This window comes from Pecten maximus, chromosome 13, assembly GCF_902652985.1.
Source record: "Pecten maximus chromosome 13, xPecMax1.1, whole genome shotgun sequence".
In the NCBI taxonomy this organism is placed as follows: domain Eukaryota; kingdom Metazoa; phylum Mollusca; class Bivalvia; order Pectinida; family Pectinidae; genus Pecten; species Pecten maximus.
The window spans coordinates 32,569,330-32,590,728 of NC_047027.1; the positions used below are offsets into that span (position 1 = coordinate 32,569,330).

The 21,399-nt window shown below is 36.2% G+C and overlaps 2 protein-coding genes across 2 annotated transcripts in view; both read left to right on the forward strand.

Moving 5' to 3' along the window:
• Window positions 1–764: 764 nt before the first annotated feature.
• LOC117341269 (monocarboxylate transporter 3-like) lies at window positions 765–5,646 on the forward strand (the record flags this gene model as incomplete). The annotated part of the gene is given in 3 exon segments (XM_033903118.1): window positions 765–1,547; window positions 4,289–4,339; window positions 5,047–5,646. Coding segments are annotated over 3 exon segments (983 nt in total), but the record flags the coding sequence as incomplete, so codon positions are not given.
• Window positions 5,647–8,244: 2,598 nt separating this feature from the next.
• Window positions 8,245–21,399, forward strand: part of LOC117340674 (methyltransferase-like protein 27) — a 22,741-nt gene continuing 9,586 nt past the window's right edge. The window contains exons 1-3 of the mRNA XM_033902438.1: window positions 8,245–8,343; window positions 11,436–11,564; window positions 11,896–12,030. Coding sequence (XP_033758329.1) covers window positions 8,245–8,343; window positions 11,436–11,564; window positions 11,896–12,030 — 363 coding nt within the window. The remainder of the gene's footprint in view (window positions 8,344–11,435; window positions 11,565–11,895; window positions 12,031–21,399) is intronic.

The window sequence follows — 21,399 nt, forward strand, 5'->3', positions numbered from 1 at the left end:
TTTTCTTAAAGGGCCCCTTTTTTCCCTTGAAAATTGCCCCCTTTCCTTTTTGGGTTTTTTGGTTTTTTCTTTTTAAAACTTTTCTTAATTTTTTTTAAAAAGCCTTTTTTTTCAATTTATTGTTTTATGTGCCAGGTTTTGGAGGTTGAGGAAAGCCGGAGTACCCAGAGAAAAACCACAGACCTACGGTAGTACCTGACAACTGTCCCACGTAGGTTTCGAAGTCGCAACCTAGAAATGGCAGGCTAGTGATAAAGTGTCGGGACATCTTGACCACTCGGCTACCGTGGCCCCGTTGTCAAGTGCAACGTGCAAACAATCTCAATGTAAATGTTTCTTATTTACAAAATATAATGATACAACTGACGACTGACTCAGGGTCCAACTTATTTCTGGTTTGGCACCCGAGGTTTTCAATTAACGACGAGATACACTAATTTAGACTAAATTTTAGGGCACAAATAAAGACCAATTTGCCCATTTTGAATTGCATAGATACTTTTGTCTTTTGTACAATCAATTGACAGAAGGAAACACAAAGGACATGTTGATGCGATGTTGATTCAGGCTAGGAATAACTGGTTTTCTTCCTTTCTCTGACATTACCTTATTATTTATTTCCTGTTACAGACCGTTAGCTGTTAAATAAACTAAACTGTTGCATACGATGTCTTGATACCAGCAATAATTTAATACTTCAATTCCTATTTCAGGCTTCATTTCCAGTTTCAAGAGATGAATAACTCTTTCGCTTCTTATTTCAGGCATCGGAGCAGGATTGATTTTTTTACCCGCCTCGGTAGTTCTCGGATTCAACTTTCGTCGCAGGAGGAATCTAGCTAGTGGAGTGGCAGTGTCGGGTAATGGAGTCGGTACATTCTTAGTGGCCCTAATTATCGAGGCCGCTCGAGAGGAATATGGTAACAGAGGATTATTTTTCATCATAGCTGGCATTTCATTGCAGGGAGCGTTTTTAGGCTGTCTACTCTTCCCGTCAGAATTAGAAATTCGACAAAAACAAATCAGATATCAGAACACATCATATACAAACAAATCTGATATTTTAAACAATATTTTACAGTCATTCGTGATCCTAAAGAACATCTCGTTTTTATGCTTATGTGTAAGCATGTTTATTTCCTATACAGGAATCTACCTTGTGTATGTACATTTCGTGCGGTATGCTATTGAGATGGGAGCGTCCTCTTTAAATTCGTCTTTCCTTGTATCAGTTACTGGTGTATGTGATTGTATATCGCGATTTTTAACAGGACTGACAGCGAATGTTGAAGATATAGATGAAAACGTGATGTTCTTTGGAACATTCGGTCTACTCGGCATCTCGACTTTGATATTCCCACTGTATGGATCAACATATGGAGGACAACTAACGTATGCTGTGTTTCTGGGATTGTACTCTGGGTGTTGTTACTCAATACTGAACACACTGATAATACAGCGAGTCGGGGTAGAGAAGCTGGCCACGGGCTACGGAACCTGTATGTTCTTTAGTGGTGCAGGTGCTCTCGTCGGACCGCCGGCAGCAGGTAGATATGTCAGCATAAATGTTAGCAAAATATCCGTCATCCATGATGACTGTATTTAGAAAAAAAAATAACAAATATGTCATATTGGCATACACGAGGTAAGCGTAGCGATAGATTTATTAAAAAAAACATTCAAAATGTTCACAAAAGTTTAAAACGTTTCCAACATTGTGTACTTCATGTAGTATTTTTGTAATCACAGTCTATGTTTTATGCTTCTTTACATGTCAGATGGACAACAACGTGTCTATTGACGTTGTAGTAAGCGATATTCTGGAAAGCGACAGATTTTGGGGAAAGTCTTTTATGGTATAAGCAGGGATATATCAAGGCAAGGAAACACCTATCGTGGTTATTCATTGTAATCTTACAGCAGTAAGACATGTAGGGGTCATGTCTGGAGATCACACGTTCTTCCCTTTATCCATATACGTGACCTTACGTTAAAGCAGGATAAGGCGAGGCCCTATGCTGCTAGGATTTACCTTGACTTTCTTCCTCGGAACAACGTACTTGATTGGCTGCCATATAGTCCAGATATGTCCCTGATCGAGCATTGTCGAGACGAGCTAGACAGGAGGGTTGGGAAGCGCTCAACTCATGCAAGCCCTTATTCAGGAGTGGAATAATATTCCTCAGATGCCATTTAACACCTTGATGGGGTCGATGTTTAGGATGTTAAAGTTCATGACCACACCGTATACTGTAAACGTACATATTTTAGCGGTAATTTTATTTTAGCGCTTTTCGCGCTGGAATTCTTGCGCTAAATTATGATTGCGCTAATTACTTTTTGTACGTTCTATTTCTATAGAAAGTTCTGTGGATGCGCTAATTCATCATTGCGCTAACTGGCTAAAATCTGCAAATGCGCTAAAATTTGATTTGAAGTACGTTTACAGTATGCCCAGGGCTACTGGGACAACGCTCTTAGTGATTCCTTTTGTAACACCGTCGTGCTTGACCGCAGACACCATACTGGCTTCGAAACAGGTTTTTCTGGTGAGGTATTTAACGAAATCTAAAACCGTTGTTACATAATATTCCATTGAAAATGTATACTGTGCCTATAATGGACCCCAGGTTGCCTTGTATTTTTACAATCCAAGGACATACTATCTGTGTATTTCAACTATGCATTGTCCATATTAGCACATCCAATGGCAAAATTTATTTCCTTTCAAAAAAATCCAGAGCCATTTCTGGAACTAGCATCATTTCAGAAATAAAACAAGTTGTTTATCCATTTGTCTGAAAGGTACTGCTATCAATATTTACCTGAGTATTGATTATAAATATAAAAAAAAAAATCATTGACACATGTACCTACCCCCTCTGAAGTGGTCTGTTGTTACATAGGGTAGGTGAGTTTGCAACACTGAAAGTTAAGATCTAAGATGTATTTTTAGAATACAAGCATAGGAGTACATTTGTAAATGTCGTCTGGTTATCCATAAAAAAAGTATAATTTCGTACTTGTTACCTGTTTTGAGATAGATTTTAAAAAAAAGGTTTCTACTTATTCTCGCTGTAAACGAACCAACCGATTTGGTTTATTAGGAAGAGTTGGTAGGCCTTTGTGAATACAAGAGTGTTCCATTTTCAAAGGAAATACAGATAAAACCATAGCAAATCTCGGAAACACCCTGGTGTTTGTACAAACTATTTCAATAGCAAGTAATATTTACTCAAAGTCTGGCCATGAACCTAAGAGCAGCGTCTGATACCAAGGTGATCACACCCGCTATTGATTTGGATCAGAAAACAGCGTACCCTTGTTTGAACGGTATTCACGCAAACATAGTCTGTGATTGAACAACAAAATCATCAAATTATATTCAGTATGGTGACATAACCGAGAAACCAACACCATGAACATATCATCAAAGAGTATCCGATATAAGTTCGCGTTTCTTTTTCCCGTATTTATTTAGTTTATGTAAAGCAACCAAAACAATTATAGCTTTTCCTTACACCCAATGGAAGTCTTAAATATGAAAGTGTGCGCCAAGGTCATGTCATAAGTCCTTCACTTCTGAACTTTTAACAGAGGGAAATTGTGCATTGGACATGTTGGACATGCTAAAAAATAACTGACTGGTTTTGACATTTTCTCTAATTGATTCTGTAAAAAGAATATGTATATTGAAAGTGTTAATAGAAGTGAAAAATATAGACTGAGATTAAAACTTTTTTAGTTCAGGTTGACAAGGTTTGATGCATTTAGTGTTTGTGATATTTCTGCAAGATATTGTGATTAAATATATCACTATTCTTACATCCTGTTTGGCAATACGACATATCTAGTATAAAAATAACAGTAAAATATATACCCTTTAAATTGTAATTAAATATATCCAAATTAAGATAATCCGGTGAAAAGTATTTACCATTTTGTTAGGGTACCCCCTTCACCCAACTTGGTGTTATGCAAGGTGGTCCACTACGACTTACAGAAGTAATGATTTGTCATGCATCAACAAATGGTGAAAAAATAAAACAAATAGAAATGAAGGCAAAATTTTGTTCCCACCTCTCATAAAATGTATTATTAAGACAACAGTATGTCATCGTTTGATGATGAAAATAACCATATATGTCCTTTTACCATTCCTATGTTTAAAGTTTTATTTAATATAATATTAGTATTGTTTTGCTGAATATGTACCTTATCGATCTATTAAGATGTGATTAATTTGAAAGCTGACTTCTCAAATTGGGTCATATCTTTGTATTTAAAGGTGCGATTATCGACTACACTGGATCGTATGAGAATTCCTTTCTACTGGCAGGTAAGATAATGTTCCCTAGTACAGCGACTTTGTCTCATTAATAGAGAATACGTGGTTAGTTTCTTATTACGGTACACGGTTTGGTTTTTGCGAGGGTTAGGAATGACGAGATGGCGGGTCTTTGGCGATCAATCTCGCCTTTCCGTTCCGAGCTAAAAATAAACCTGCTATATTTTCTGTTTATCCCGCAACTATTTAACAGTAGCTGGCATTCATTTTAAACGGAGCAATGTGCCATTTGCTTGCCTTTTTGAACTGAAGCGATGCATCCGCTATATAGCGTATGAATACATTTTTTGTTGTGTTATATTGCCGTCGATTCCTTCTTCTGATGTAGATCATTGTGAAATTTTCTTCTGGATTGTCGTAGCAGACGATAACATCTGACGACTGTTGACAAACACCTTGAGGTCACAGATTCGGGAAAAAAACCACGTGAATCGTATTGACGGATAGCGCCCTTTGTATTGACGGATAGAGCACTGCTTTATCTGACAGTTGTTATCGGCTGATGTATGTGGCGGTTGCAGGCATAAAATATTAACATTGGTGTCATTATTATTATTTCTTTATTTCCTGCAAAATTTAAACCGGAACTGTGGCTGTAACAAATACAAATATTTCACAACAACCTTATATGACGTCATAAGTAAGTTGACGATACCGTACTCCGTATATATTTCTTATTCAATATCTTCTTTTGTCAGGATCCTGTATCACAGTAGCGTCCATTTTGGGGGTCGTGTCAGCATATTTCAGGAAAAGTGATAATTCCTATACTACAGACCTTTCGGAAGTCCCGACTGTTTCGAGAGCTGCATCAATGGACCGACAGCTGAGTTGTGCGTCGAAATGATCCGTCTACATGCAAACAGTAGTTTTAGTGCTTATAAAGATCTTCATTTGTTATTCTACTGGACCATCTGGAATAGGAATCTCTGAAAGGGAGGAACTAATGCCGACTCCCTAGATATTGCTGACCACATACTTGTCCTAGACGTTACATAAAATGCATTTCTAGATATCGCTTGTCGCATCATAAGCCTACATAGCTGGCGACATCATGAAATGCAAGACTGTATAATAAAACTATCACGGGCAATGATAAACTGTATAACACTATCACGGGACATTTAAAGCTTTGATCAAACCATCACATGATATATATATATTCATTAAACATTATATCACATTCAGCTTAAGCAAATGAGAATAATAAGTTATCGATATTGAAGGTTAGAATTATTTTTCACTGTACTATATATCGACCAAATTGAAATCAGATTATATATCAGTACAAAATCAAATAATGTGTGAAATTTTTGTTTGTTCAATCCATTCCAGTTTTCATGAAGCAGGTCTAACTGACGGTTAGTTTAATCCAAGTCATCGCGTCATACTCCTGTCACGTGGTTGAATAAATGTCGGTAATACAACCGATATGTCTTTCACTAATGGCCTCGTACAGCAGCCGATTACATATCAGTAGCAACCTGTTCGACACGTATAGCTACAGTTTAATTATAGACGACCCAGTCACCTGTATCTTGTTTATCAGGGCATGACAAGATATATGATATATCGGTGAACAGATCCCGCCACGGGAAGACAATATAACGTCTGTAATCTGACCGATATGTCACGTGATGTGAAAGGTATATACACGCTATATTTTTAGAGTGTATAATCTTTGGGGTCTTATTAATGAACCAATTTTTTTTAGCTCAACTAGACCCACAGGGGTAGGCGCGGACCTACGTCACAAACAAATAATTGTCAGATAAAAATGCAAATAATCCGAGGTTAAAGTCGCGGTTCACAGGAGATGAGCCTTCTCGGACGCAATATCGTGTCTAAGTAAAATATGAAATAGTGGTGGTCGAGAACGCCATCTCCTGTGAACCGCGACTTTAATATCAGATTATTTGCATGACAATAACTATGAACGTCCCCCTTTGAGGTAGGATAACAGGTTTTTATATTTATGACGGAGCTGTGAAGCCCTTTTTACTACTAACGATGTTAATAAAGGTGTGCCCATCTAACCGTACTGACCAGTAAATGTCTACCTAGCATTTTCCAGGCAAAACTTGACATGCTAGGCATCCTAATACATATTTGTGAAGTTTCAGGAAAATGTATTTGGTATTGACGGATAGATAAAAGTTTCATCTTTGTAACGAGCCAGACATGATCAAAATCCGATGGTATTTAATGGAGAAAATGAACTCTGGCAGAAAATAGGTCGGTTTTTACGTTCCGGTGAGTTTATTCCCTTGTCAAGGATATGTAGTCGTGGGACGGGCCATACTCAGGTACTTTTTGTGATGTAGGTCCGCGCCTACACTGTGCCTGGAACAAAGGTCCGGTGAGCTTATGTCGGGGTGCGGCGTCCACCTTCCGTGGTACGTCCGGCGATTGTCTGTCACCTTTTTATATAAATCGCTACTAGTCCTGAACGCCCGAATGAATTTTGATAAAATTTGGTCTGGATCATTATTGGGAAAAGGATACCTAACTTTGCATAAACGGAGGGTGTGGCTCCCCTGGGGCTGGAGGGGCAGTGACCAATAGGGGAAATGGAGGTAAATCCTTTAAATCCTTACTTATCCTGAACGCGTGAATGGATTTTGATGAAATTTGGTCTAGAGCATTATTGGGCAAAAGAAATCAAGCGTTGTATAAAAGAGGTTGTGGCTCCCCTGGGACGGAGGGGCGGGGCCCAATAGGGGAAATTGAGGTAAATCCTTTAAATCCCTACTTGTCCTGAACGCCTGAATGGATATTGCTGAAATTTAGTCTTGATTATACTTTGGCGAAGGTGATCAAACTTTTTTTATGAATTGAGGGTGTGGCTCCCCTGTGGAGGTCTCGAATACCGGATTTTGAAGTAAAGCCTTTAAATCGGTACTAGTTTAAACCCTTGAGATCCCCACTTTGACTTTGTAAAGTGGTGCGGGGCATAAAGTGATAAACACAACCATTATGTAAAATTAGGCCCTGGGGTCTTTCCCCACACCTAGGGACTTACGTTATTTGACATAACTTTAAAGCCATTGAGATCCCCAGCCATTAACAATGTATAGCATTGTTGGGCATACAGAGATAAACACAACGGGTCTTGCAGTTTGCCGAAAACGGGTCTGTGTAGTTTGCCGAAAACATGTCTGTGTAGTTTAGCGAAAAATAGGTCTGTGTAGTTTGTCGAAAAACGGGTCTGTGTAGTTTGCCGAAAACGGGTCTGTGTAGTTTGCCGAAAACGGGTCTGTGTCGTTTTCTTTTACATGTATAGATTTGTCGAAACACAAGCTTGTGTATCGCTACAGCCAATCAATTGATCAATCAATCAATAAATCAATCAATTTATTCATCTATGTGTCATATATCACAATTGCATTGTACAAGTATAAAGTTACAAAGTATAGAGCATAATTTAATATCGAGGATCAGTCATCTTAACCTCAATAAAATATAGAATGTTCATATCCTAATAAGAACTGTTACAATAATATTTTTTGATAAGTAAAACCAACCAAAAATCACAAATTCCAATCAAAAGATCATGTGTTTGGGACAGTCCCATTGTATGAAAGTTACTTACCTTACCATCAGACACTTTTCTATCATGACTCGTTCAGGATACTGATACCGGGGTGATGTATTACCGGCGTTTGCTGTGAGGTTAAATTCTAAATGACACGGCACTCACGGTATTTGCTTACGTACAGATGTACCCGAAAAAATTGCTGATGCATGTCGTGTATTTGAATTCCAAGCACTTAGATGAAATAAATTTGATCGCAGACTACGTTACCGGCGATATATAATTGGAATCCCGTACATCACAGTCTTATCGTTCATATACGTTGAATCCTGTAAAACTTTGTTTCATCTACCGCGTTAAAATGGAGAATGTTAACAAATTTTATGAGGAATGTGAGAAAATCAGGACTAGAGAGGAGATGACACATTTGTACGATTCGTGGAGTACATTGTACGAGAAGGTGAGTGTAAATATGGTATTTGATTTTCTCTATTATTTTCATATCATTCAACTTGCTTGAAAACACAAATGCAAGGAAAGTAATGACGACCAAAAATGTTTCAGTATTTAATCTTATTAGATATAAATTCAGACTTTGTTACTATCTGATGGTGTAATAGGTGGTGTCAAACACGACAATAACTCAGTCGACGGTTAACCATTTATTAAGTAGGTAAAAATACCCGGCAATAGACAAATACAAATATACAGTAAAAACTCCCTCACACTCAAGGGAAACAACTCTCAACCTTGACAAATATAATTTTACCAAATGTATTAATGTACCCTTCTTACACACTATCTCGAATAACAAATTATCTTTATAATAAAACAAAATTACATATCTTAACCATATATTAACAATATGAAGAATCCATTATTCATTATTATCATTACATACTAATAATTTTAATATACATAAGGAAGAGTACATATTCTTTCCCTAATCATGGATTCCATATACAATAATCTTTTACAATATAACTTATAACTAAATTGTCTACAGAAAGTACAGAGAACAACTTATAACAACTCGGAACAACTCACCTTACATATTATGCAGTGGCATCTATTTACGGATTCGTAATGGACTTTAGCTCCTACATTTTCACTATATATTCCTAAATGGACAAAACAATATTTCTGAATAATGACATATAATGGTTAAAATATCTGGTAACTTTGTAGATATACAAAAGGCACACGAATAATAAATATATAAATTCAAACCAGAAAAATAGTGTCACAACCAAATGAATAATAAGGGGATATTCATTGCTGCTGATAGTTTTTTTTTATTTCATCGACATGGTCGACACAACAAGAATAAGAAAAACCCCTGAAATATACAGAACACTGGCCGAAGAATACAATGACAAATATACCAAGTATTACGGTTCCTACCATGAATAAGAAGTTGCTACTATTATAATTATATCCTACACATAGTATAGATACAAACTAAATAGATACCTTCACCAACTGGTTATAGTTGTGTCTATATGTTCCCGAGCAAAGGACCCCAGAGGATACGTCCTCGATGCTCTATACCGGCCGACTGCGCTGTACCACGAAAGTATAAGAGTTTTGTTAACATACACGCGCACTTTTGCACGACATTCTCACCTTTCACACCTGGACACATAACACTGCCAAATATAGACACACACGGTTATTACCGACAGTTGGTAACATACCATATATAGGATTACACATCAACGTATGAACAGTAACGAATACTAAACAGACAAGACACTGACAGTAAACTTTGGAGCACGTGCACATGTACTTAGACATACGGATACAAGATAACTTATTAAATAATAATTTACCTAATACATGTATACACTTGCATATATATATGGGGCAAAGAAGTTATTCAAACAGTGTGGACAATGAGGCTTGTTAAATTTTCGAGGCAATCCGCCCTTTTATCAAAACACAAAAAATACAAATACAATCACATAATATATATAAGAAGTACTGGAAATACAATAAGAATAATGTTTTAGTAATTGGAGAAACAACAATGAACCCTTCGGCAAACGTGGGCCGAAGGCGGATACTAGCGTGACTGTATCATGTTCAACACTAGAACGCTATGCGACCAACGGCAGAGATATTTAGGATGCTAGTGGACGACATTGCATTCATATAAAATATGTTGCATTATCGTCTCTAAAGTGATTGATTAAATATCGTGTACAAAGTCTGAAAAACTTTAGAAAATATGTTTTAGATGGTTAGAATTATAGAGAGTGGTGTGAAAAAACTACTACAAATATTTATCAAGACTGAAAATATAAGAAATTCGAATGCCGAAGTGTCCCTACAGGACGCTACGGGAAACAGACGATTCGGACCAACTCGGACCAAGATGCTGTTGCATGATGGCGGGGGGCGACTTAATGTGAGTCTCAAAGAGCAACAATGAATGGGTGCCCCAAAAAGTACAGCAATTATGAAAATTTTAACAAATTGAATAATTAACTACATGAATAGTCAAATATAATGGTCAGATGGAGAGTACATCCAGAAGACGTCTTTAACGTTCGTTAAATATATTCTTTTTTATCCCTGTGACAATAGCATTACTCAATCCTACAAATAATTCCATAATATTAACCTTATAGTAGGATCTAATTGATTATGCTTTATAGTATAAATAATAAATTGCATACAATTACCAACAATGATATACGAATACAATAATAAGAATGACTTACCAATAATACCATCCTTCTTGAACAGATTGTTATCTACCGCTCTCTTAGCTGGCCTGGAATAAAACTGACTCAATGTTTCCTTACATTCTAAACTGTCTAAAAAGTATGCCTATTGCCCGCTCTAGATGTTATCAAATAAAAACAACCAGTCAAGTTCAGTCCACATGTCAGTCTATGTTCAAAGGTCTAACTTTGTATTTGAATCCATGTATATATCTAACAAGTAAAACGACAAACTGGTAAACACTGTTCACACTGTCCATTAGCCCCATGGCATGTTACCTGGCTGCTAACTCAGGTATGTTTATGATATCTGTATTAAAAAAAATTATATATTGAGCACATCAATATAACATTACAGATTAATTACAACATTTCTTGAAACATATAATAATAATTTAAAATACAAATTTTACACTACTACATAAATGTACATATGACTGCGCAAAAATCTGTATTCATTCGTTTCTTGACAACATTGAAAACTAGATATTATTTGAATACGTAACGCTTAGTACATCAAAGATATCATTTTTGCCACAATGTTCATTTTTGTGGACATTTTAACACTTTGCCGTATATTCATTTGTTCAGCGAACAGCTTAATGAATTGCTTCTGAGTACAATTTGTATCTACATTGTATTACATTGACATCCGTTGTATACTTGACTGATTTGAAGGTGTCTGCAAACAACTTTTGAATACTCACGTATAATTTTTCATTTCTTTTTTTCCTGAATTTTTCAAACAATATAAACTCAATTATAAATGTTTTTGAGGAAAGGAAAACATGTTTTGATTTTTTATGATTTTATCTCTTTAAAGGACCTGAATTATGCGGACTATCGCGGTCCATTTATGGTTGCCAACGCCTTAGCTGTATTATACCCCGGACCTTGCGAGAATGTTCACGTTCTTGATGTTGCAGCTGGCACGGGTTTAGTTGGTGAACAGGTAATTTGTAATACATATACAGTTTCGTAAATGGTAATACAATATGTATGTTAATGACTTCATAGCGTGATGGCAACATCTCCTTGATGTTTTATTTATAAAATCTGTGTCATGAATCCGCAGTTTACCTGATTCTTGTGATCTGTTCATTGCGGGAGCTTAATGCCTATCAGGGCAACATGAGCGTTACCATAGAATGTGTTAGCTTTTGAAAGCTGCATTGAAATATTTGTTTGAAAATACACACAATATGTCCTCTGATTTCCTCCTGCTTTTCAATGAAACGGAATTTAAAAAATATATATATATAATAACAATTTGTTAATTTCAGCTAGCCAAAAGGGGATTTATTAAAATAGACGCTTTAGATCCCTCTGAAGGAATGCTTGCTAAAGCGAAAGAAAAGGACATCTATCAAACGCTAATCTGTGCATATTTTGATGAAAACAACTTGATATTGCAGCAGGTGAGTTTCATTGTTTATGTCAGGTATCCCTTATGACTAGTAAACCTTACATCTGCTGATACATATACATATAATTTTTAATTTGAATCACCTGAAACGTAATATGTTTTTGGATCGTCTGTTAAAGTGAATCATTGGTTATCAACATGCATTATGTATTATGTTCTTAATTTAAATGTTTGTGTTTCATATCTGTTTATCTGTCTATACACGTGCAGCCTCATGTCCCAATTTCCATCTTTCATATTAATATGCTTTAATATTTGTTTAAGGTTCCTATGATGTCATTACTATGTCTGGAGCGTGTAACAACATGCACCTGACATGTGAATGCCTGTGGGAGGTCGTACGCCTTGTTAAATCAGGTAATTTTCAATATCATCGGAAATATTGACTTCAAACAAGCGTTTATGTTTTATCCCTTGCAATGTCGATTTTCAAGGTCAAACCTGAAAATGATAATCATGAAGTATATTGACAATGAAACCTTTGGATTTCAGACAGTTTATGTAAAATGAAATAATTGTCAGGTCATGTTTATGTATTTTCAATTGTCAATTATCAGTGAAGGAAATTTTCTGTCAAGCGAATGAAATAAATGCATTGTATGTTAGTTACCTTCACAAGTTAGTTGGATGTGATTCTTTTTTTAGTTCAGCCAAGACCCTAAGACCCTTGGGCAATGCTATTCACAGTTATGATATATCCTCTTAAAGCTGACAAGCAGAACGATCAGTGATTGAATTAAAACGAGCGTGACAAGTTACGAGCTTATTGAATGCTCGTTTATGTGCAGAGCACAAAACAAAATGTTCGCACTGTTTTAGTAACGATGATCAGACCTTCTTCTATAATCCCCCGGAGGTGACACAAGAACCGACTTTTGAAAACAGATACAGAGTTTTTATTATCAATATGATGCTTTTTAATTTGCTCTATCGGCTTAAACCTCCCATATGTGACTCACATTTTACATAACCTGGTTTAAGGAATATTGCTCTTTTTTTCACTTTTGACGCATACTTTAATCACATCAGGTAGGTCATTGTCAGATATACCCATTTCCTTGAATATTTCTCATTTCTCCTGAATAATTCCGTAAAAGCCTAAAACAGTATTTCCATAAAAAAATAAAGATAATTGTATTCCCTCGACGATAAGATTTGTTCAGTAATAATTGCGCAAAAAAACAAGAACAACAAAAACTGACTTTGTTATAAGACTAAAAGCATTAATCATAGAAATGTTTATATTTGACTACGTGTAAATAAATTTTCGTGTTACAGGGGGCTTCTTCGTGATGTGCACGCGTCCAAGTATTCTGGACTCCAATAAAAGCAAACAACATTTCGAGTCCTGGTTTGACGAAATTGAGAAAGAAGGAAAATGGAAAAGGATTCGTAAAGATATTTTACCTGGATATATACAAGAACATGACGGAATTATCTTTGTATACCAAATCATTTAATTAAATATTTGTTTTAAGAATGATAGCAGTCGCGTCAGAAACCAAACTTTTGTATTTTTTTCTGACGCAAACGGAGGCCAACTCGAATAGAACTTCCGGTCACTCGATGTGCAGACCTTCTGCTTCTGGAAGATATTCTTCTACCTCTTCCGTCTCGAAGCTGGAAGATTTATCTTCCAAGATGGCGGCGGCTATGTTTAAGTGTGCGACATGCGGAGTGATGAGTTTCACTAGTGAAGGATTTATGGCACAGACATGCACAGGTTTGTGTCACAGTGTTTGAGAAAACTTAAAAACATATGTTCTTCCGATTTACTCGATTTACATATAACGAAATGCGATCTTCTTTTGCCACGATGCACACACGAGGTACGCAAAAAATAGAATTTTGTATGTTTTTTGTTTTCATTCTATTTTTGTATCAAGATTAGAACTTGAACCAATCCCCTTAACTGTAGATGGAAACTAACTATTTAAACAACAATGCTAGTCCAAATTAATTCCGACATTTCATAAACGTTTCTGTTTCGGTGGTGTTGATAAACCAAGCAATGCCAAGCAGTGTATACATGATTTATATAAAAAAAAAAAACATTTTACCCTCAACTATATATATTGCATCAATCGCTGGAGATTGGCAAATCAGCCGTGTTTAATTTAAAGAAATAACCTGTTCGTGCTAAGGTGCAAACTGGTGACCTCTCTTTTTGTAGACTAAAGGGAAAGTCCCTTTGGTTTTATTATAAATATATATATATATAGGTTAGAAACATAAGTTACCCTACCCAGTGATCATCAGCCCCGGGGTCCTTCTCCACAGAGCGACTAAGTTTATTGGCCCTTTTTTAACCCATTGTAATCCCCATCCAATAGCCGTATAATTCATTTTGTTTGTTGTGTATTCGAAACCCTTTAGATCCCTAGCCTATAAACATATATTCTGTTGTTAGGCATTAAGATATAAACATAATCATGATGTAAAATCAGATCCGGGGACTTCCCCCATACCTACCACACTAGAACCACATACCTACCACCCTAGAACCACATACCTACCACACTAGAACCACATAAAGTATTGTTTGGCATCAAGAGATAAACAGTCATGTTGAACAAAATAGGTCCTAGAGTCTTTCTCCGTCTCAAGGGACTTCAGTTTTTATGCACAATCATGTTGTTAAACAATCCCGGGGTTCTTTTCAAATATTCAGTCTGAATTTATTATAGGTGGTATATTTAAAGACGTTTAGATCATCGCCAGATAACCATTAAAAGAATCTGAGTAGAATTTGGTTTTGTTTTATTTGTTTAACGTCCTATCAACAGCTTAGGTCATCCAAGGACGACGTCCCTTGCGTGTGTCATGTATGCATATGGTGAGTGTGTATGTATGTTTTGGGAGGCTGTGATATGTTAGTGTAAAGTCTCCCTGTTATAGTTCGGAACGTTTGCCGATCTATAGTCTCAGGATAACTAAAAGCTAAAAGTGAGGTTGTTTAAACGGAAAATTAGGAAGAAAAACGTTGTTTAGAGAGAGAAAAAACATAAGAACGCACATGTAGTCGTTTTTCCCGATCACGTTATCGTGGCAGCAAATACAGTTTACAGCCAGAGCATTTAACCCTTTTCGGCATGTGTTTAATGTCATTGTATAGAGCCTTCAGATATTATTTCTCTCTCTTTTCGTTTTGAAGGACTCGTATCTCCTTTCACAGTGTCTTATATGTTGTTCTTTAGTTGAGCCTTTGCCAATGTGAGGAAGGCTTGTATTTCTGGCCCCTAGTAGAGACCTGACGTTAATCCTGATTAACCACCAGCATTTTCGAGACTTTGGTTTGGTTTGTTTTTGTTTAACGTCCTATTAACAGCTAAGGTCATTTAAGGACGTGCCAGGATTTGGAGGTGGAGGAAAGCCGGAGTACCCGGAGAAAAACCACCGGCCTACAGTCAGTACCTGGCTACTGCCCCACGTAGGTTTCGAACTCGCAACCCAGAGGTGGAGGGCTAGTGATAAAGTGTCGGGACACATTAAGGAGCTCACATAACTAAATCATCCAAACAGCTGGTGTTTCACCTGAACAAAGTCCCTGAGGAAAATGTGTTTCTTAGGTTTGTAGCTGTTTTCCTCAGTAAATAACATATGAAATGGGTACTTTCTATATTTGAGAATAAAGTCTAGGGTCTTGAGGTTTGGAAAATCAAAAATATACACTCCTACTGGAAATAGAATGACGTAGATTTGAGGTGTAAGAAGGCGGGATTTTCCCAGGTTGTGTTTCCCCAGTGTGCTGTAAATATAAAGGTTACTGTCTTTCGAGTACCCGTGTGATATGCTATTAAACCTATACAATAACAACATTTATCCGATAGAAAAACTCCAAACTGTAATTTGATGTAAATTTCACATCATTTGAACTTCCAACGAGCGAATAAAGGGATGGGGTCCCTAGTAACAACATATAGTAAATCATTTAGCGAGTCCTATATGCCATGGCACAACGTCCGTCGCCCGACCTTTAAAACGCTACTAGCCATGAAGGGTACACATTCTGTGTAGCGTACGACCTTTCCAAACAGTATAGCGTTTACGCATAGTAAAGATATTTTAACTGGAGATTTTCAATAAGACTTTTGTACCATATCTTATTTCTGCTGTCTAGTTGGAATGGGACACTGATTCTCTGCTGAGTATAATTAATCCTTCCGACGTCATTTAATAGTTGTATGGTGCTCCTTCCGTCGTCATTTATTAGCTGTATGGATAATCCTTCCATCGTCATTTATTAGCTGTATGGACACTCCTTCCGTCGTCATTTATTAGCTTTATGGATAATCCTTCCGTCGTCATTTATTAGCTGTATGGATAATCCTTCCGTCGTCATTTATTAGCCGTATGGTTATCATTCCGTCGTCATTTATAAGCTGTATGGATAATCCTTCCATCGTCATTTATTAGCTGTATGGATAATCCTCCCGTCGTCATTTATTAGCTGTATGAATAATCCTTCCATCGTCATTTATTAGCTGTATGGATAATCCTTCCGTCGTCATTGATTAGCTGTATGGATAATCCTTCCGTCGTCATTTATTAGCTGTATGGATAATCCTTCCGTCGTCATTTATTAGCTGTATGGATAATCCCTCCGTCATTTACTAGTTGTATTGGTAATCCTTCTGTCGTCATTAACTAGTTGTATGGAAAATCCTTCCGTCATTCGCTAGTTGTATGGTAATCCTTACGTCGTCATTTACCAGTTGTATGCATAATCCTTACGTCGTAATTCAATGTATAAGATCTCTAGTAATTACTTTTGATTTATTCACTTGGCTACTATTTACGAGATTTGTTACATCACTTCGATTTAGATTATAATAAATTGTGGATTAATTACAAAGACAAATCAATTCCCAGCATTCAGTTCCCAACCGTTGCTGCGCCTGCTTAATGTTATCGCAACAATCGAAGTTAGTCTACACATACACTTAGTGAGGAAAAGTGAGGCAGGTTTTAATTGTAAATAGGGTACATAGTGATTTCAGGTGGGGGAATTTCCATTAAGTCAGTCGGTAGAGCGACGGAGCAGTAAGTAGAGGGTCGCGGGTTTAACCCCTTGTGGAGGCACTAAATTCTCTTTCCTGTTATATATATCATGAAAATATTGTTGTATCGTCTGCCCTTTTACGTTGTTAGCAGCAAAGAAATATGGCAGTAGAATACTGATGCCATTATTAAGTGCACGATCATTTGGAATCCAACAATGCAAAATAAAGACAATGAAATTCACATCAGGACAAACAATAAACAATTCTGTCACCGTGTTCGAAAGTAAAGGTGGTCCGATGGTTAGAGGCTATAGAAAACCTGGTCGGTCTATGTAAAATTTCTTAGTGTTGGCCTCAATGGTTATGAAAAGTTTGAGTCCTGACATACATTACAATTCATGTAAACAACATTCCAATATTTTCTGACAAATGATGATATAAAAGCTTAGAGCTTAAAATAGAGGTTTTTTAACCCATAATAGCGTGTTATTACCGGATGATGCAAGCGTTTGCGTGACAGTAATGCTACTTTTCAACAACATGTTTACAAAATGGGTCTATGGAAAAATGACTTGGGGTATGGGATTTCAATTTTCTGTAGACATACTGTCTAAGGAATTTTCATATATACTTTCATGTATAGATGTTAAGATGTAATACATAGTTTATGTTACAATGTGTTTACATATTTAGATTTAGATTTTTTAAAAAGGGGGTAAAATCACCTATTATATTTTGGCATTTTTTGTGTGTCATTCTTTTAAATTAACCCCCCCCCCCCCCTAAAAAAAGTCTAAAATCTGAAAATGTGGTAGTATATACATGTTACGGAGAGTGATTACTGTCATAGCTGCGCTCTTCTAAGGCTTTGCCTTCATTCAAATTACATTATCGCATAGGTTGGAACACGCAACATTGTTTAGTGCTGCAAATGAAGCTCATATTGTGCATGTTCTGGCATTCTGTATCACCGATACGCTTCGTTTGACATGGCGTATTAGAAGCAAGCGTATGTAGGACCGTTAGTGTAATGTTCTAATTTTCATCCGGAAAAGAGGAAAATATCCGGAAAATGTTAATTGCGTTTGGGAAATCAAACAAATAAAATTCTTAAAAAAAAGAAAAGAAAGCACCAGTAACATAGATTACAATATAATTTATGAAAGAAAATGGTAAAGATTTAACAAAAAAATTCATCAATTTCAGATTCCAAAATAACTGCTCTAATTTGGTAATTTGAGCCATACTTGAAGCAAAAGTTTTGGGGTACCAGCAAAGTAAACGGCCATAGTGTGAAAAGTAATATGGTGAGGTGTTATTTTTATTTTTTTTTCTTAAAGCATACATATGAAATTTTTAATTAAGCAAAAAAAAGGGGGTCATTTTTCTGTTCAGTTTTTCAGGAAAAAAATAAACGTGTATTTTTTTAAATCAATTTTTCACTAAAAATAACAGGTTTTTCGTATAAAAATAGCCATATTTTGTTAACCACCCAAAGAATCTTCTCTTTTTGGATAATTATGAATGATAATGATATAAATAGGATATAAACTTCTTTTTATGCTTGAGGTGAATATTATCGGGGAAAGATAAAATCTACCAAAATCCTTAAAAATATGGTTCAGCTATTAATTAATACGTATCGTTATGTGGCCCTGGTAGTAAAACGAACGTGATGACATCTGTTTTTTATGTCCTTTTTGTGATAAGAGCATAATTAACATTGAAATAGAAATAAAATTAAGGAGATCTATCAGAGGAAATCCGAAGGGTCGGTCTACCTTAATATACATTTTATATTAATGATTAATTCTACCTTAGGCCTTGATGACTGTTTGTAGATTTTTTTTCTCAAGTACACTGTATATGTACATATATTTTAATATTTATTATTTTATCAGACAGAAGTATTGTTACTTAACTAATATATGCTGATTCAACCATGAAATAATTTCATAGCACATAATCAAGAATCAAGAATCAGAAGTTTCGTATATTCTCATTTATGTTCTGTTAGAGACGTATAATACATGTATGTATAATTGGTACTCTCAGGACATGCCTGTTGTCATGGCCACCAGGACCCCAGGGCCCAATCCCACCACCACCTTATGGACCCCCATAACACCTTACCTATATACGAGGGGTGTTCCAAAAATAATGTCACTTGCATCAGTGCTCATATAGCGGATGTGCTTTTGTTCATTTTAATTTGCTCTGCCCTTCAAAATACTCTCCGCCGGCCAGAACACACCTTTTTAACCGGTCAATCCATTTTTTGAAGCATTTTTCATTCTCTTCAATGGGTACACCCATCAGACACTGATAAACAGCAGATCCAAGGGCTTTTCTCGAATTGTATCTCCTTCCAGATAAATAATATTTAAGTTTTGGAAAGAGAAAATAGTCGCAGGGGGCCAAGTCTGGCGAATACGGAGGGTGCGGAAGGACGGTAACCTTCTCTGACTTCAAAAAGTCAGTCACAATACGTGCTTTGTGAGCGGGTGCATTATCATGCAAAAGTCGGACATACTTAAGTCCTGTTTTGGGGCGGCGACTTTTGTAGTAGTTCTTCAACTTTCTCAGAACAACGTTTTTTATAGAACTTGCCTGTGACCGTTCTGCCTTTTGGCACCGGGATTTGAATAGCTGGACCCTTATTAGTGAAAAAAATAGCATACAAAACCTTCTTTACCGTTCGTATTCGTTTGGCAATACTTGGGCGTCTGGCATTTTTAGTGGCCCATATTCGGTTGGCAACCTTCCGCTTTGGTTCAAAATAATACACCCAGGTCTCATCACCAGTGACTATATTATCAAAAGCCCTTTTACTATATTTTGGGTACATTTTGAGAAGTTTTTTTGCCATTGTTACACGCGTCTTCTTTTGCTCATCCGTTAACAAATGGGATATCCATCTTGCATTTATCTTTCTAACTTTTAGGTGTTTCTTCAAAATTGCATGAACTCTTGCTAACGACAAGTTTGTCATTCGAGCCAATTGTCTTACGGTGAATCGAGCATCAGTTTTGAGAATATTTCAGATTTTTTCTATGTTACCTTTGGTCGTAGTTGTTGCAGGACGACCTGGGTGAGCAGCATCTTTCAGTTGCTGCTGCCCAGCACTAAATTTACCTACATGTGTACCCACCTACAAACAGTCCTGTGAGACATTTGGCCCTCCCCATAAATGTCACACACCTCGCGGTGAATATCTACAGCCTTTATGCCGAGTAATGACCTACCTTTTATATAGGCCCTAATTTCAAGAACATTTTCAGCTCGTTTTCCTGTCATTTTGTGTCTAATCTAACGAATAGGCTATGAAACGATGTACACTGTACCGAGGCCAGTGAACGTGTGGACGATATATTTACCTGTGTCACGAGCCAGTGATCACTCAATCGACACGAGGTGGTTTTGCACGATTTCCGCGAAATAAAGCACAGATGACATTATTTATGGAACACCCCTCGTATGTATCAGCTGAGGATCAGTCTTAAGGTGTTCCTGTTTTAACACCTGGCTATAGTTTTGTCAAGTGCCCAATTCTCTAATTTAATATTAGAGGATCGAAATTTACACATATTTTTTCTATCTTTTCCATTTAGCTGTAACAAATACTTTTCTATGCCAAATTGTGTCTTAAAGCTGACAGCGCAAGTTAAAAAGCATCTAATTGAGATATTAATAAAATAATACATGTACAGATTTCCAAAAATCTGTACATGTGTTATTTTTTTTAATCTCAATTGGATGCTTTTTAACTTGCACTGTCAGCTTTAAATATAGAATATATTTATCCTCTTGAAGAATTATTAATATCATGAAACCATTTCTGTATAAACTGATCCTGCAATCTACTTTTAACCAGACTCTTTATTCATCTCTTGAAAAAGAACATATTGATTGGTAAATCTAGACATAGTTTAAGCCAGATTTAGATAAAATATCTTTAACGTATGACAGCCATTTACACGACATAGATCCAGTATACATTCTATAAATATTACGTGAGAGTTAATTTGAGGTTATCAAGCTATGCCAAAACGTTATCATTCTACATTTTATTTCAATATCAAGAAGGTATCTTCCTCGTTCGCGATAAATCATGAAATTAGCTGTACACTTTCTTAATATAAGTATGTTTTTTACAAAATTACTAGTGAATTTTCTTTATAATATTTACATTTTCAAATCCCCATATTTCAGATGAATATAATAAAACTTGCATGACAAGTCAATCAAATATTTCCAATTGGAGATCTACAGGAAGTGATATGTTCCTAAGTTTCTTGTAAATAGCAAAAAATGACTTCTTTGCTTGCTCAGCAACTTTTTTCTTTGCTTTGAAAAAA